This window comes from Grammomys surdaster, unplaced genomic scaffold, assembly GCF_004785775.1.
Source record: "Grammomys surdaster isolate TR1022 unplaced genomic scaffold, NIH_TR_1.0 170, whole genome shotgun sequence".
Taxonomy (NCBI): Eukaryota; Metazoa; Chordata; class Mammalia; order Rodentia; family Muridae; genus Grammomys; species Grammomys surdaster.
In genome coordinates this window covers 9,972,994-9,990,097 of record NW_021604618.1, presented here as the reverse complement: position 1 = coordinate 9,990,097, position 17,104 = coordinate 9,972,994, and the positions used below count along the sequence as shown (strand labels likewise).

Here is a 17,104-nt window from a genome sequence, read left to right as displayed (position 1 = left end):
CTCTCCCTCCCTCCCTCCCTCCCTCCCTCTCTCCCTCCCTCCCTCTCTCCCTCTCTCTCCTTCCCTCCCTCTCTCTCCATTCCTTTACAGAAATTGGAAGTGCTCTGCAGTTTGGAGAAGGATATCTGCCCTTCTAATTGTTCCAGAGTGTATTTCTTTGTTTTCTAAATTGCAGAGTCCTTCCCCCTTAGGAGTTTGATGCTGCAGACACCAAAGACAGAACAAAACTGTCATAGTGTGATTCTTTCTCCAGGACACTCCACAATAATACAAAGTAAAGAATTAATGCGCAGAGCCTTTTTCTTTTCCCACAGTACCAAAATTCATAGTCATTGTGGTTCCCTCTCATTTTAGCATTAAAATGTCTATCTATATCATTTATAAAACTATAATTATGTTCTTCAGTTTTATTCATAAAGTATTTCTACAAAACCAGTTTTTCATGAGGTTATTTTTTTTCCTAACCAAACAATAGGGAATTACAGCTCCTACTTTTATAACCCGAAGCTATTGTAATCTGAAATTTATTGCCTGAATCCATATGCAGTGTGTTTATCACTTAGGAAACATTTTTAAATGGGTTAGTAATTTTGTATAATGCTATAATTATATCTTTCTATCAAGATAACTACATAAAAGTAAATAAAGGTAGAACTAAGATAATACCTAATTTAGGATGCTTTTCAACTGTATAATGTTTATAATTAAAGATTTCAGACAGAAAGTAAAGGGCCTTCACTTCCCTTATACATTCAGCCTGATTTTTCAAAATAAAGCCATAAAAGTTAGCTGAGTGGTTTCTTTGCTTATACATTTGCATATGGAATCACACTAGTTACATGATATCTTTACTAAAGAAGTTGTCCATGTGTCTTTAAACTAGAGCATATAACTTAGAACATGAATTTTGTGTCTCATTTCATATACAAGCTTAAAGGCAGAAATTATTTAGCTGATGTGTTGCTATTAGTATCTTAAGGTTTACAGTGAGTAGTATACAGTTATTGTCATCTTACTTAAACTATTTTAAGAAAACATCACTCATTAGTAGCCGTTGAAATTAAGTTATGCATTATACATAACTGCATAGATTAGGGGTTCCAAAGAAAATGACTAAGTTAGACATGAGTAATATTTGCCCATTTCCTGGGCTCCCTGGCGATTGACCTCAAGATAGCAAAGTGACTGTGGGCAGCACCTTCTCCCCCAGCTGCACTGGAATTTTATAAACCTCTGAAGAGGCCTGTGACTTAAGGGTTAATAGCAATCATGTAAAATACCCTTATCAACTCTGGAGGTGCTATAGACCCACCCCTCTTTTACTGCAAGAACTGTTTTAAGGAAGAAGTGGCATATAGCTGCATTCTTCCTGTGCATTTCAGTTTTGTAGGGTAAACATTCTAAGGTATATATCAGGCAAGATGACCGTAAAGCCTACTCTTCAACCTTGATTTATCGTACACATAGGAAAACCTCTAGGCATGTTCTAGAAGGACACACCATGGCCTGCCTTTACCAGCAAGTTAATTTGGAGCCTATGTTAAGAAGTCATGGAGTTGTGCTAGCATGCTATTCTCTGCCAATACTGTTTAGTATAGAAGTCTCTGAGGATTGTTCAGATTGTTCATTTAGATAAACTGTTACTTCTTTTTAAAGCATCATTTTGGCCCTTGGCTTTTGGGGGATTGATTTGGGAGGCTGTACTTATTTAGTCATTTTATGTGTATGAGTATTTTGTCTACATGTATTTATATATGTACACTACATGTGTGCTTGGGGCCTGCAACGGTCAGAAGAAGGCTTCAGATCACCTGGAACTGAACTTACAAAATGAGCTAATGCAGAAATTAATAACACTTTGAAGACATATCAACAGTTTTTATTTTTTATAGTGTCTATATGGAATGAGAGAAAGTTGAAACTATGTACACTGTGTATTCCTGGCTAACTTAGAACTCAGAATTCTGCCTCCCTCTGCCTTTTCCTCCTAGTGCTGGGATTAAAGTCATGTACCACCATGCCTAGCATTTATTATTATATTTTCAATGCAGAATGATAATCTCATTATACATCCATATATTCACTCTCACCAGTTATAAACTATAAAATTATTTAGTTCTTCAATTCATAAGTATAAGTGGACTTTTATTAAATCAAACAGGAGTATCTTTAAAGGGCCCAAAGCATAACAGAATATGGCAAGTCAAAAGATTGTGAAATTCTCTTTCTTTGTCGGGTCTTTGTGGGGTTTGGGTATGAGTGTAATTGTAGCTTCATAGAACGAATTGGGTAGTGTTCCTTCTGTTTCTATTTTGTCGAATAGTTTGAAGAGAATTGGTATTAGGTCTTCCTTGAAGGTCTGATAGAATTCAGCACTAAAACCATCTGCTCCTGGGCTTTTTTTGGTGGGGAGACTTTTAATGACTGCTGCTATTTCCTTAGGGGTTATGGGACTCTTTAGATGGTTTAATCTGCTCCTGATTTAACTTTGGTACCTGGTATCTGTCTAGGAAGTTGTCCATTTCATCCAGGTTTTCCAGTTTTGTTGAGTATAGACCTTTGTCATAGGATCTGATGATTTTTTTAATTTCTTCAGTTTCTTTTGTTATGTCTCCCTTTTCAGTTCTGATTTTATTAATTTGGATACTGTCTCTGTGCCCTCTGGTTAATGTGGCTAACGATTGATCTATCTTGTTGATTTTCTCAAAGAACCAGCTCCTGGTTTTGTTGATATTTTGTATTGTTCTTTCTGTTTCTATTTGGTTGATTTCAGCCCTGAGTTGGATTGTTTGCTGCCTTCTACTCCTCCTGGGTGTATTTGCTTCTTTTTGTTCTAGAGCTTTTAGTTGTGCAGTCAAGTTGTTAGTGTGTGCTGTCTCCAGTTTCAAAAAAAAAAAAAAGATTGTGAAAGTAGAAAAATTATATATGTGTGTGTATGTGTATATGTGTGTTAAATTTTAGACTTTCAAACTTAATTATCAAAGCTTTATGTTTAGATTGAGAGGTGAACCTCACTCATAAAAGCGTGTATTACATCTGTAGGGCCCTCGGGATCAACCACAGACAAAAACAATAATAACAACAACAAAATCAGAAAGAGAGAGAGAGACAGAGAAATTGGGAAAAACTAATTGTCATAAGGCATAGAAGATATGAATTATTCATAAGAAAATTATGCATAAATATAAAATGTGCTTTGAAATTTCTCCTACACAAAATTATATATTTATATTTTACCTGATGAGAGTTTATCTAGTGAAATGGTAATTGGGTTACCTTACTCTGAGTAAATGAGGCTTTTTATAGGAGAATCATTCATTATACTATTTGGGTCAATTCATGCCCATTTTCAAAAACCTCTTACTTGTTAAAGTACAACTCACTGTTTAAGATTACTTTGAACTGTAAGAAATATTATATGTGACCCAATCTATTTACTTCATTGGAAAGAAAGTCAAGCCATTGGAGTTGTTTGTTTTAGTACAAATGAACAAGAAGACCAGTTATGTGTAGAATCTTAAAAATGACATGTTAGTGGTACATTAAAAAGAATGATTTGAATAACTCCTTGAGTCACTTTTGAGAGTGTAAATGTTATAGTACATTTTATTTAAGAAAGGATTCACATCAGAGCATGAAGACATGTTCTCTATTTACTGAATATGGAAAAATTATGAGGTGGGTGTTAACTTGCTTGCATGCTCTTGCTGTCTCAATAGGAAACCTCTCAATGTGTTGCTTTCAGATATCACCATGTCTTCATTTGATGCATTCCCTTTAATAAAAGGTAGAGAATAGTGAGACATATATTTTTGAGTAAGTAGGAGTTTCTGTTATGAGCATATTTAGAAAGCTATGCCAAACACTTGGTATGGGAGGGAGATGTCTTATTTATAACACTACTCATGTGAATTATGATTTTAGTTTGATCTATCAACTTGTCTTGTTTTCATCTTTCCAATAATAAGTTTTAGTATTAGAAGTAAATGAAAGTAACACCTTCCTGGGCCATCTTATAAGGCCTATCTGAAAAATGTCAGGGCATGTTTTATCTCTTGAACCAAAGACACAGAATTAAATATGATTTTACTGAACACAAATTCTAAAAGAATTTAATTTTATGTTAAGTCATTATTCTGCCATATTACTAAAACAAACCTGAGCATTGCTTTAAAGAATGAAAATCCAGCTGGAGGATGGCAGTTGGTAAACTGCACAAGCATGAGGAACTGAGTTCAGATCCCCAGCGCCTGCCTAAAAGCCACACATGGTGGTGCACATCCTTAACCCCAGCACTAGGTAAGCTCTGTTCCTGCTGGCTAGCCAGCCTAACCAAACAAATGAGCTCTAGGCTCAGTGAGAGTCCCTGCCTCATATTGAGAACAGTCAAGGAAGACACCCAGGTTAAACCTCTGACCTCCACAGGCATGCATATAAACACGGACGTATAACATATAAATACATGCACACAGAGAGAATGGCACTAGCATTATGTTTCCAGCACCTCTTTTTTTATTAATTAGTTATTTTAGTGGATGTTTATTTATATTTCATGTTATCCCCTTACCCCATCCCCCCTGCCCAGGAACCCCCATCCCATCACCCCTCTTCCTGCTTCTCTGCGGATGTGCCCCTACCTACCCCCCCACTCCCACCTCCCCACCCTCAAATTCCCACCCACTGGGGCATCCAGCCTTCATGAGACCAAGGATCTCTTCTTCCACCTATGCCCAGCAGGGCCCTCCACTCTTACATATTCAACTGAAGCGCTGGATCCCTCCCTAAGTGCTCCCAGGCTGGTGGTTTAGACCCTGGGAGCTCTGGTTGGTTGGTATTGTTGCTCTCCTCATGGGGCCACAAACCCTTTCACCTCTTTTTAAAAGAGCACTTGTATTGTAAAGTGTGTTGGGTTTATTTGTACATAGTATGGTAGCAATATGACTTTGTAAAAAATTGCTAAAAGCAAGTGTTTAGTTACTGTCTCTTTTCTTATCCCTGTTATAAAGGAAGGCATTTATTTATCTCTTTGGTTTCCTTAGCATATGAATTATTTGTATGAAAAAATCAACACTATCAACTAGAAGTAATAAGTAAAGGCCTAAAGCTTGAAAGATCATTCCACAATTAAGAGCACTTACTGCTGTGCAGTAAGGTTGCTTCCCAGCATTCACATCATGCAGCTCAGAACTACCTGTAACTCCAGGTCCAAGTAACCAATGCACCTTCATACACACAGTGAACATAAACTCAAGCAGCCACACATACATATAAATAAATAAATAAATAAATAAATAAATAAATAAATAAATTTTTAAAACTTTTTTAAAAGAATAAGGGCAAGACAGGTTGAATGAACAGAATTGTTACCACTAGGAAGGAGTCATGAGAAGGTAGTGTAATAGAAATGACTAGCACACTTCAGTTTTTTTTTTTTTTTAATATATTAAAGCAAGCGTGATGGCACATGCCTGTACTTCCAACACTTGGTAGGTGGAGGCAGGAGGATCAAGAGTTCAAGGTCATCTGGGCTGAATGATACCCTGCCTCATAAAACAAAACTAAACAAATTGTATTTATAAATCTGTAAAATGTTTGGGTGGGCACTGTGGGAGGTTTACATTATCCATCCATGTTCTAAATCCCTGGGACAGTTTTGTAGGAGTTACAGCACAAGTCCTTCTGCTTTCAAAAAAAATATAGCCATAGCCATATACTCCTTTTTATGTTTTTATAGGATGCACCACTTCCCCATTTCTTAGAATAAGACAGTCACTATTCATCCAACATTTACTCTAACAGAGAGCCATTTTAACTGTTGACTTATGCTTCAAAATATGTTCATAATTAAAACCATTTTACCACCTCCTTTGGACAATTCAGTCCAAGTCATCAACTGCAGGGCTTGGAGCCTCACAGCCTCCTAACTAAGCCCCTGCTCAGCACTGGTGTCTGTCAGCCCCTTTGCAGACAGAAGCTGAAATGACTGCCATTTCACACATGACCAGTTTTCTTCCCAGAAGCCTTTTGTGGCCCCCAACTTGTTGTATGACTGGCTGTCTAACTCTGCTATTAGCATTTGGTTTCTCTCATACTGTTTGTTTTGTTTGCCCACACTGGACATACTAAGCTTCAGGGCCTATTGCTGCCTATTCCTTTTCCCTGGAATGCTACATTCTGTGTCTTTTCTCAAGTAATATCCTCAGTGTAGTGCCTTCAAATATCTGTTAAGATATCACCTTCTTGGCTTTTTTTAAGTCTGTTTTTTATTGGATATTTTTTTATTTACATTTCAAATATTATCCCCTTTCCCGGTCCCCTCCCCCAGAAACCCCCATTCCATCCTCCTCCCCTGCTTCTATGAGAGTGTTCCCCCACCCAGACACTACCGCCTCCCTGCCCTTGAATTCTCTTACACTGGGGCATCAAGCCTTCACAGAACCAAGGGCCTCTTCTCCCATTGATACCCGACAAACTCATCCTCTTCTATATATATAGCTGGAGCCATGGGTCCATCCTTGTTTACTCCTTAGTTGGTGGTTTAGTCTCTGAGAGCTCTGGGGGGGTCTGGTTGGTTGATATTATTATTCTTCCTATAGGGTTGTAAACCCCTTCAGTTCCTTCAGCCCTTTCTCTAACTCCCACATTGGGGACCCCATTGGGAAGCCCATGCTCAGTCCAATGGTTGGCTGCAAGCATCCGCCTCTGTATTTTTCAGGCTCTGGCAGAGCCTCTCAGGAGACAGCTATATCAGGCCCCTGTCAGCATGCACTTCTTGGCATCCACAATAGTGTCTGGGTTTGGTGACTGTATATGGGATGGATTCCCCATGTGGGGCAGCCTTTGGATGGCCTTTCCTTAAACTCAGGTGACAGCAGATGCTGGCAAGGATGTGGAGAAAGAGGAACACTCCTGCATTGTTGGTGGGATTGCAAGCTGGTACAACCACTGTGGAAATCAGTCTGGCAGTTTCTCAGAAAATTGGACATAGTATTACCTGAGGACCCAGCTATACCATAACTCCTGGGCCTATACCCAGAGATGGACCAACATATAACAAGGACCCATGCTCTACTATGTTCATAGCAGCTTTATATATAATAGCCAGAAGCTGGAAAGAACCCAGATGTCCTTCAACAGAGGAATGGATACAGAAAATGTGGTATGTTTACACAATGGAGTACTACTCCTCTATTAAAATCAATGACTTCATGAAATTCTTAGGTAAATGAATGGAACTAGAAAATGTCATCCTGAGTGAGGTAAGCCAGTCACAAAAGAACACATATGGTATGCATTCACTGATGAGTAGATATTAGCCCAAATGCTCAGAATACCCAAGATACAACTCACAGACCACATGAAGCTCAAGGAGAAGGATGACCAAAGTGTGGGTGTTTCATTCGTTCTTAGAAAAAGGAACAGAATACTCATGGTAGCAAATATGAAGACAAAGTGTGGAGCAGAGACTGAAGGAAAGATAGCACCTTCTTAATGAGGCTTCTCTTGAGTATCCTTCTAGAGCAGCAGTTCACACTTGTCCCACCATTCCCAATCACTCCTAACTGACTCACTTTCTCATAGCTCTCACTACCTTCCAGCATGCTGTATGGCTTTCTTATTTGTATAATAATTTATGGAAATGGACAGTTTGCCAATCATTATGATGAGGAACACGGTAAGACCAGTAGAGTTCATGAGTACAGCCAACTGTCACACGTCTCTGGCTGTGAAGTAAGTTCCTTGGTCAGAAGCAATACTCTATGGCATGCCACAATAAGGCATTCTGTAAGTTTATGGATGGTAGTTTGGCAGAAGCATTCTGTGGTGAAAAGTCAAATAAGTATCTACTTCAGTAAGGACAAAGCACTATCCTTCCCACAAAGGAAGTAGTCAGTGTAGCCAGCCTGCCACCAGGTCTCTGGCTAGTCACCCTGAGGAAATGGTGCCATATGGGAGGCTCAGTGTTGTTGTTCATGGTCCCACTGGACAATACAAGAATGGCCTGAGAAAGGCCAGCTGTCCACAGAACAGGGCATCCTGTCTAATAGGTTATTGATCTCTTCGTCCTTCGAAGTCACCTTTTCATGAGCATTTACCTGGGACACAGTTATCTTTACATCGTTTGCCTAATTGAAAAGATCTGTCCACATACTTTTCCCCAAATGTATTTCTCACCAATTTACCTAATCACTGGCCATCCAGCTAGTCCATTGGTTACAGCCCATGAATCAGTGAACAATCACACATCTGGTCATTTCTCCTTCCAAGAAAAATGTACGACTATGTGTACTGTCTAAAGCTCTGCCCACTGTGATGCTTTTCCTTCATAAGCATCATTCAGGGTTGTCCCAGAAAGGGGTTGTAATGCCGTGGCTGTACACTTCAGAGTGTTGCTAATGTAATATGCAGAGTGATCAGAAAATGGCCCTAATCTTCTCTTCCTCAGTCAGCCTGTCATAAGACACATCCCAAAAGACTACAGGTACATGCTTGGGAACAAACAACATTGTAACAGGAGTAGAAACCATAGATAGACATTTAGGCAACTTTTTCACATATCTTGCTTGTGCCCTCAGGACCTGCTCAGGCCTGATCACACACATGCTACTTCCCTCTGATAATGGATTGCTGCTGTGTATACCCTACTTTAATGATTTGGTGAGCCAAATAATACCTACCTCATGATGGGCAGCTCAGGTTGTATGGTGACTTGGTAGACCACTGTCAAACAGTTTCTACTAAAGCCCAATATCTACTAAAGACCTAAATGTCTCTCAAAAGGGAGAACAGTTGTCTATGGTCATATGGTTCATTAATAGAACAGTCTGCACAGCATCCTGGACCTATTAAAAAGCCCAACTGAAAGCTAGCAACCTTCCAAATTGCTTAGACTATGAGCCATATTAACACACTTGAGGGAACATGCCATTCCTAGAATCCAAATAGACCCACTAACATTGTGCTTCTTTTTGATGGTAGGAGGGGCCAGGTGTAATAACTTATCCTTCACCTTAGAAGGAATATCAGCGTGTTGCACACCACTATACTAGAAATTTTACTGAGGTAGGTCCTTGAATTTTAGTTAGATTTATTCCCCATCCACTCATGCACATCTGTGTTACCAACATATCCAAAGTGGTTGCTACATCCTGCTCACTTGGTCCAAGTATGAAGTCATCAATATAGTTGACCAGTGTAATATTTTATGGAAGAGGCAGACCAAAGATGATTCCTTTGAATTAAGTTCTAAGACAAGGCTGGAGAGTTAATATGTCCTTGAAGTAAAATTATAAAGGTATACTGCCGTCCTTGCCACTTGAAAGTGAAATGTAGATCAATAGTACACACCATGTGTCAGCAGATGTGTTAACCTGCTCAAGTAAGGACAACACATCTGATGCAGGTGCTGCAACCACTACTTCATTACATTTGTAATGGTTAACTATCATTCCCCATGGTCCATCTGTCTTCTGTACAAACCATATAGGAGAGTTAAAGGGAAATATGATGAGAACCACCATCCCTGCGTCTTTCATGCCCTTGATGGTCTCACCAATTTCTGTAATACCTCCAAGAATGTGATACTGCTTTTGATATCAGTTGGAAGATTATACTCAAAGTTTGCTCACTTAGCCTTCCCTCTGTCCATCCTAGTTGATTTATTCAGTTGTTATTGCTGGTGATGAGTCCTTCACTAATGGCAGAATGCATAGCGAAGCTTTCATCATATTGTCATTTTTTACATTAAGTTGTGTTTCTCTTATTAATACCACTAAGCCTAGTGTATTGTTTATTCAAATATTGTTTTTATTCTAGGTATTACACATATGTAGTACTAGTCTTTTGTTTTCTTTGCTGTTGTAGTATAGAGAAGCTTCTGGTCGTAATTTTCCTAAATTCAAACAAATTTACTATAACTAGATGCAAGAATCTATGTCATTAAGACTTCAGCCAGTCAGCTAGCTTGTCTTTCCATCTATCTATCTGTCTGTCTGTCTGCCTGCCTGCCTGCCTGCCTGCCTGTCTGTTTTGAGACAAGTTCTCACTCAGTAGCCAAGTCTAGCCTGGAACTCAATAGGTGACTCAGGATTGTTTTGAACTCACAACAATCCTGCGTCATCTTCCCAAGTGGTAAGTTACAGAAGTTAATCATCATATCTGACAAGACTTCAGTTTAAACCTGAATTAAGAAAAGGAAACCCTTCAAGAAAGAGCCAGGTCTCTCTCTTTCCCCCTCCCCCACTTTCTCTTCTTAGGGTAACATAAAGCTATTTAAGTATTCCATACAAGAATAATAGATCGGGCTGGAGAGATGGCTCAGTGGTTAAGAGCACTGACTGCGCTTCCAGAGGTCCTGAGTTCAAATCCCAGCAACCACATGGTGGCTCACAACCATCTGTAATGAGATCTGATGCCCTCTTCTGGTGTGTCTGAAGACAGCTACAGTGTATTCATATATAATAAATAAATAAATCTTTAAAAAAAAAAGAATAATAGATCATTCTGGCTTTAGAAGTATCACTCTGGCGGCAATCTGAAAAGTCACAGTTTATCTGAACTGTAAAAGGGTAACAAAACTAGAGTATAGTTGGGAAACTATGTTGAGAGGTCAGATTATCATTGTCTTCAGCATGGTCTTCCCTAAGGAAGGAACCTATCAGAAATTAATGAAGTGAACTTACATCGGGACGGGTATGGCCCTCATGCCTCACTGGACAACGACAGGGGGACTGGAGACATTACAAGGTCCCCTTCAAATACTGAAGGTTAGGCCTCTATCCCCTCCTTCACAAGTTTAGAATCGCCACAGCCCTTCTATACTTAGAGAAGGGAGGAGATGTCAGGGGCAGCCCTGCTTACACACTGTAGACCTAAAATCAGCCATAGGCCTAAAATCAGCAATAGGCCTGTCATACATGTATACTAACACCAAGTCTTGGGTCTCAGTGGAAAAACACTGAAACAGATGGCTATAAGCTAATGTCAACGGGCAGCTTTTGTGGAAATTTACCAGCCTGAGTAGTCATAGACCTTGTAAATAGGTAGCCTTGGCAGACAATACCAACTTAGATAAGGACAAGTGAATCATAGGCAGAGTCATAGTGAATTGTCCCCTGAACCTTCACCCAGCCGATACCCAGTTCTGAAAGATATCTATATTCCCCTGAACACCCACACTCCAGTGTCATTCCCTTCCTCACACCCTGCCATTCTGTGTTTATAACCCCTGTGTGAATTAATTACGATTGGAGAAAAAAAAATAAAATGAACTTAATTACCTAGTGAAGGTGAGGAGGTAACTAAATTATGGTGTCTTGTACTGAATTAAGAAACATAGGACAACATAGATGTGGAACTAATTTCTAAATATCTTGGCACATGAATTTGTTCAGAGGAGATATATGACCCAAAGATAGAGACTTGACACTTGTGTTAGTTTCTTGTCACTGTAACAAAATACCTGAACAAAAATTAGGAGAAAATGCTCATTTTGGCCCACAACTTTAGAGATTTCAATCCATACTTGGGATTTACTGCTTAAGCTATGGCATGGCAAATGACATGGCTGAGGAAATCTCACTTGATACAGTCAAGAAGGAAAGAAAATGAGATGAAAAGATACTAGAGACAAGGATGCTTAGAGTCTTTTCAAAGACATGCCCTAACAACCACTTCTTCCAACCAAGCCGTGCTTCTTTTCTTTTATATATATATTTTTTTAATCAAATCATAATGTTTACTTATTCACACTTATAAACACAAAAAGGCAGGACGTGGGGAAGGGGATGACACCAGAGCATGGGTGTTCAGGGGTAATACAGATATCTTTCAGAACAGGGTATCGGCTGGGTGATGGTTCAGGGGACAGGTCACTATGACTCTGCCTATGATTCACTTGTCCTTATCTAAGTTGGGATTATCTGCCAAGGCTACCTACCTATTTACAAGGTCTATGACTACTCAGGCTGGTAAATTTCCACAAAAGCTGCCTGTTTACAATAGCTTATAGCCATCTGTTTCAATGTTTTTCCACAGAGACCCAAGACATGGTTATACATGTACATGTATGACAGGCCTATTGCTGATTTTAGGCCTATTGCTGATTTTAGGCCTTCAGTGTATAAGCAGGGCTACCCCTGACATCTTCTCCCTTCTCTAAGTATAGAAGGGCTGTGACGATTCTAATCTTGCGAAGGCAGGGATAGAGGCCTGACCTCCAGCAATTGAAGGGGACTTTGTAATCAAGCCTCACTTCTTAATGACTCATTCTGTTCTAAATTCATCAATGGATTAATCTTTTAGTGAAGTTAACATATTTGTGATCCAATCACTTCTCAAAAAAGCCTTCACTATATGGCCTTAGAGGTGGCCCATTTTATATCTACACTGTAACAGAAGCCATTGTATATAGCTTATAATTTATAGTTGAACCTATTTGAATAAGGTCAGAAAACATATTTAAATTCAAATGTAAAGAATGATGAAGCCTGTGCAAGACTTTTTTTTTTTTGCAAGATTCTTATCAGAACTGAGAAAAGACAGGATTTTGAGAAGAGTGAACAGTGCCAAAAGCTTTGAGCAATGAATAGAAAGTCAACATTAGAGAGTCTATGTCATTTGGCATGGTGCAATCCTAGGTGATCAGTGGCATGAATTTTCAGAGATGTGGGCTATGAAACTTTAATTACCTGCAACATGTTTTTACACCTTTTATGAAAAGTAGGTAGACAATACAGAACAGGCACAACAAACCTCTGTTCTACATTCTGTATTCCTGAGAATGAAGGCGAAGGTAAGGAAAGCATGCGAGTAACAGGCTCAAATAGTTTGTCAGTAGTTTCCCCCACACACTCCTCCTTGAAATCTTATTACATTTTCATGTCAATTTTATGCTTAGCTTTATTTTTCATAATTATCAGATTTTTAGTGGCATGAGTTCTAAAAAAAAAATCAGCATTGTGCCAAATCAAATTAAATATAGATACTACTGGGCTGGAGAGATGGCTGACAGGTTAAGAGCACTGTCTGCTCTTCTAGAGGTCCTGAGTTCAATTCGCAGCATCCGCATGATGGCTCACAACCATCTATAATGAGAACTAGTGCCCTCTTCTGGCCTACAGGATACATGCAGGCAGAACACTGTATACATAATAAATAAATAAATCTTTAAAAAAATATATAGATACTACTACTGTGTGGTGTGACATCTACCAATGCACAAGATTCAAACAGTTTATGACAGAAACACATAAAATCAGGATTGACAGCCTTTTGGATAAATGTGAGGTATCTTAACAAATGATTTTTAAATGGGGCCATCTGTTAAAGCTTGATGGTGCTCTGAGTTTGAGCAAGAGATTATTTATATTTTCACGAAAATCAGGCATTAACCACACTACTTCCTACTTCCGATCTGGGCCCGAGCACAGAGCAGATCCCAGGCGGCAGCTCTGTACCCAACCTCACAAAACCCAGAGGAAGAGGGCCTCCCAGAAGCTCTAACCTGGACAGTATCTCAGGTAAAAATGAATCACCCGTTATGTCTACTGTTAGAAGTTCTAATCCAGATGCTGGCCTCCCAACTTATACTACTCAGACCTTTGACGGGCCATCGACAAGAACATCAAACATCTAGTGATTGACATCACTAATCTGAAGAAATCCCTCATTTCACTGTCTGAAGAGACCTCCAAAAATTGCAAAGGACTTTATTGGACTTGATTTACTCTTTTACAATAGAAAAGACTGTACAGCTCTTTGCCTGTGTTGCCTTTACATAGACAAGACAGGGATGGTTAAAGAGGGCATGAAAAAGGTCAGAGAAGGCCCCCAGGAAAGACAGAGAGAGAAAGAGAAAGATGAGAGCTGGTATAAGAATTGGTTTTCAACCTCTCCATGGTTGTCAACTCTACTTCCTCCCATCTTGGGACCATTAATTGGGTTATTTTTGCTTATTTCTTTTGGTCCCTGGGCCTTAAATAGGCTGACTAACTTTGTGCAACAACAGGTAAATAATTTGGTAGCAAAACCTATTCAGGTACATTATCATAGGTTAGCTATTGAGGACCACAAGACTCAAGATGAGGTTGTTACTCTATCCAGGGTGTTCCCAAAACGCATCTCCCCCAACCTAAAAGAGGGAACTTCTACCCCTAGACCAAGCAGAGAGGGGCCACCCAGAACCCCCTCTGACTGGCGATCTGAATTCTTGCTTAGGCTGCAAGGCTAAGCACTGCAAGGGAATATAAATAAAAGTTAAAAATATCTCGGGACATCGACAGGCCTGCGAATGTTAAGAATCCTTTAGCCGGCGCTGCGAGGGACACGTGACTTGTCTGCAGTCGCTGCTAACTGGTGTGTGTGACGGTGGATTGGATCAGAACGAGGCTGTGCAGCCTGGGACCGCTGGAGTTTTTGTGAGCCCTTGGGAAGCATGCCTGGATGAATGAGAAGTCGGGACAAAGGGAATATAGGATCAGACCAGCACAAGAACATAACTTTTAAAACGACTGAGTTTTCTTGATACTTACTGTATACCTTTTAAGGGAGAAGGATGATCCCTTCTCTGCCCACCATGACTGTCCTCATCCCTCTGGTCTCACTGGCAGGCCTGTTCTACTCCGCCTCTGTGGAGGAAGGCTTCCCAGAGGGCTGCACCAGCGCCAGCAGCTTGTGCTTCTACAGCTTGCTGTTGCCAGTCACTGTACCAGTGTACGTGTTCTTCCACCTGTGGACGTGGATGGGCCTGAAGCTCTTCAGACATAATTAGGGTAGCCGAGGCCCCCATGCTGGGGCTGCGTGTGGAGTCGTGCTTGGGGCAGGAGGTTCCTGGTTGTTGGGTTCTGTCCTCAAGTGTTGCAGATTTTCCTGTTGGTGCTGTAGCCAAAAAAATGCTTTCAATAAAAGGTCTTGAGGGAGAGGAACACGAGAAAAAAAAAAAATATCTCCCTGGGTTCCCTGAGGGACAAGCCTGACTGCATAGGGGTTGATGTCAAAAGTATCCCCTCTCCAGGAAAAAGAGGGTATGACCCTCATGCCTCACTGTACAACAACAGGGGGACCGGAGCCATTACAAAGTCTCCTTCAATTACTGGAGGTCAGGCCTCTATCCCTGCCTTCGCAAGATTAGAATCGCCACAGCCCTTCTATACTTAGAGAAGGGAGAAGATGTCAGGGGTAGCCCTGCTTATACACTGAAGGCCTAAAATCAGCAATAGGCCTAAAATCAGCAATAGGCCTGTCATACATGTACATGTATAACCATGTCTTGGGTCTCTGTGGAAAAACATTGAAACAGATGGCTATAAGCTATTGTAAACAGGCAGCTTTTGTGGAAATTTACCAGCCTGAGTAGTCATAGACCTTGTAAATAGGTAGGTAGCCTTGGCAGATAATCCCAACTTAGATAAGGACAAGTGAATCATAGGCAGAGTCATAGTGACCTGTCCCCTGAACCATCACCCAGCCGATACCCTGTTCTGAAAGATATCTGTATTACCCCTGAACACCCATGCTCCGGTGTCATCCCCTTCCCCACGTCCTGCCTTTTTGTGTTTATAACCCCTGTGTGAATAAGTAAAAATTACGATTTGATTTAAAAAATAATAAAAATAAGTTTTAAAAAAACACCACACTACTTCAGAAAAAGCAGATGCTTTGTAGAAATTCATTATTCCCAAACTAACTGCTGTCATCCAAATATCAGCATCCCTCTTTACAAAGAAAGGTGCCATAATACTAGTCCTTATGTGTGGGAATGTGAGATTATTGTACTTTTACTGTATGTACAGTGTGGCAGTTTCTCCCTAGCTCCACATCTGTCCTCCCTCACTAGGACCAACTTTCTACTTACTTAACTGAAAATAAATGACCTTTGAAAATCGTGACACAAGTACTTGAATCTGAATTCCAATCCTAAGATAAACTCAGTCTTTCACAGTTTATGGGGTATGAAAGAGTTGTGTTATTTAGACTACTGTTCACTTTTCCTCTTATTACTGTGGTCTTTTTGGGCAACAATAAATCTCACCAGATATAGTATAGTAGAGAAATTTTTCAGAAGAGAATACAGCTGTTTGATTTTGTTAAAGACTTTGTATAGCAAATAGAGCAGGAAGGTAACCATGTGTATACTTTAAATCTACACAACACAGTCTTAGGTGGTGTGTACTCAATAAATATTTATTAAACATGCAGTTAGTGGAATTTTGCTGGAAATCAACTTCCACTATTACTCTTATGTAGTAACTTCATTGTAAAGCGTAAACCAGAATCTGCAACATCAACATCCATGGTATGTTAATTTGATTTGCATATAAACAAGCTATGGCTATTAAAGATAAAATTTAAAGGGAGTTTCTAATTCTATTTGCATTCCTATTTTACCATTGTTGAGAGAACTGCATACTGTGTACAGACTTTGGTTTTCTGTCAGTCGTGCACCTCGTAACCCTCGTCACTGAACACAGTGCTGTTCACGATCCCTGAGGCATGTAAGCACCTTGCTCAAAGTTCATGTCAGTATTTAGGACATGCTTTCCAGTTTACATTCTTTATTAGTATACTAATGAACGGTTAGTATTTATTAATTGGTATTCTCTTAGCTTCTGCCTCTTTATACCTATTTGAAGAGTAACATGGCCCAGTTATGAAACAGCCTTCTTCCCATATGCTGTTTGCGTTGAAGTATTTGTCAGAATGGAGGGTCACGGGAAATGTGGAGATTTCCGTATGTGAAAGCTCACCTGTTTTGTGCTTGTCACAGGAAGCCTAAAGCCACTCATTTTCTACCCCAGGTTCTGTGTGCTCTGAAAAGCATGGCATACTGGCTTAACATGCGGTCCCATGGACTCACTATGAAAATAAGCACTGCCAGTTATTGGTTATGTGAGTCCAGCAAGTATTCCTCTCTTCCTCAGTTTCCTCACCACTTAGATGGCAATAAAGAGAACTGTTGTGAAGATTAAATAAGATATTATGTATCACAGACTTGACACAAGGCTGATCTGTGTGGTGGTTGTAGTGTTTCACACAGACTAGAAGGCATTGTTCTGCCTATGGAAATGTAGAGGTGTAATCATCAGCAGGCAGGAATCTCTCGATG

At 39.9% G+C, this 17,104-nt stretch overlaps 2 protein-coding genes across 2 annotated transcripts in view; both read left to right on the top strand.

Annotated features, from left to right (window-relative positions):
• The window catches only part of Elp4 (elongator acetyltransferase complex subunit 4), a 204,556-nt gene that overhangs the window by 116,406 nt on the left and 71,046 nt on the right, over positions 1-17,104 (top strand). The gene's annotated exons all lie outside the window — the stretch shown is intronic.
• LOC114620935 (phosphatidylinositol N-acetylglucosaminyltransferase subunit Y) lies at positions 14,277-14,770 on the top strand. Its single transcript, XM_028767106.1, has one exon. The coding sequence runs from the start codon at positions 14,555-14,557 to the stop codon at positions 14,768-14,770; it is 216 nt and encodes a 71-aa protein (XP_028622939.1). The 5' UTR covers positions 14,277-14,554.

Excerpts from the sequence above, each read along its gene's own strand:
- LOC114620935 (XM_028767106.1), top strand. The coding sequence starts at position 14,555 with ATGATCCCTTCTCTGCCCACCATGACTGTCCTCATCCCTCTGGTCTCA.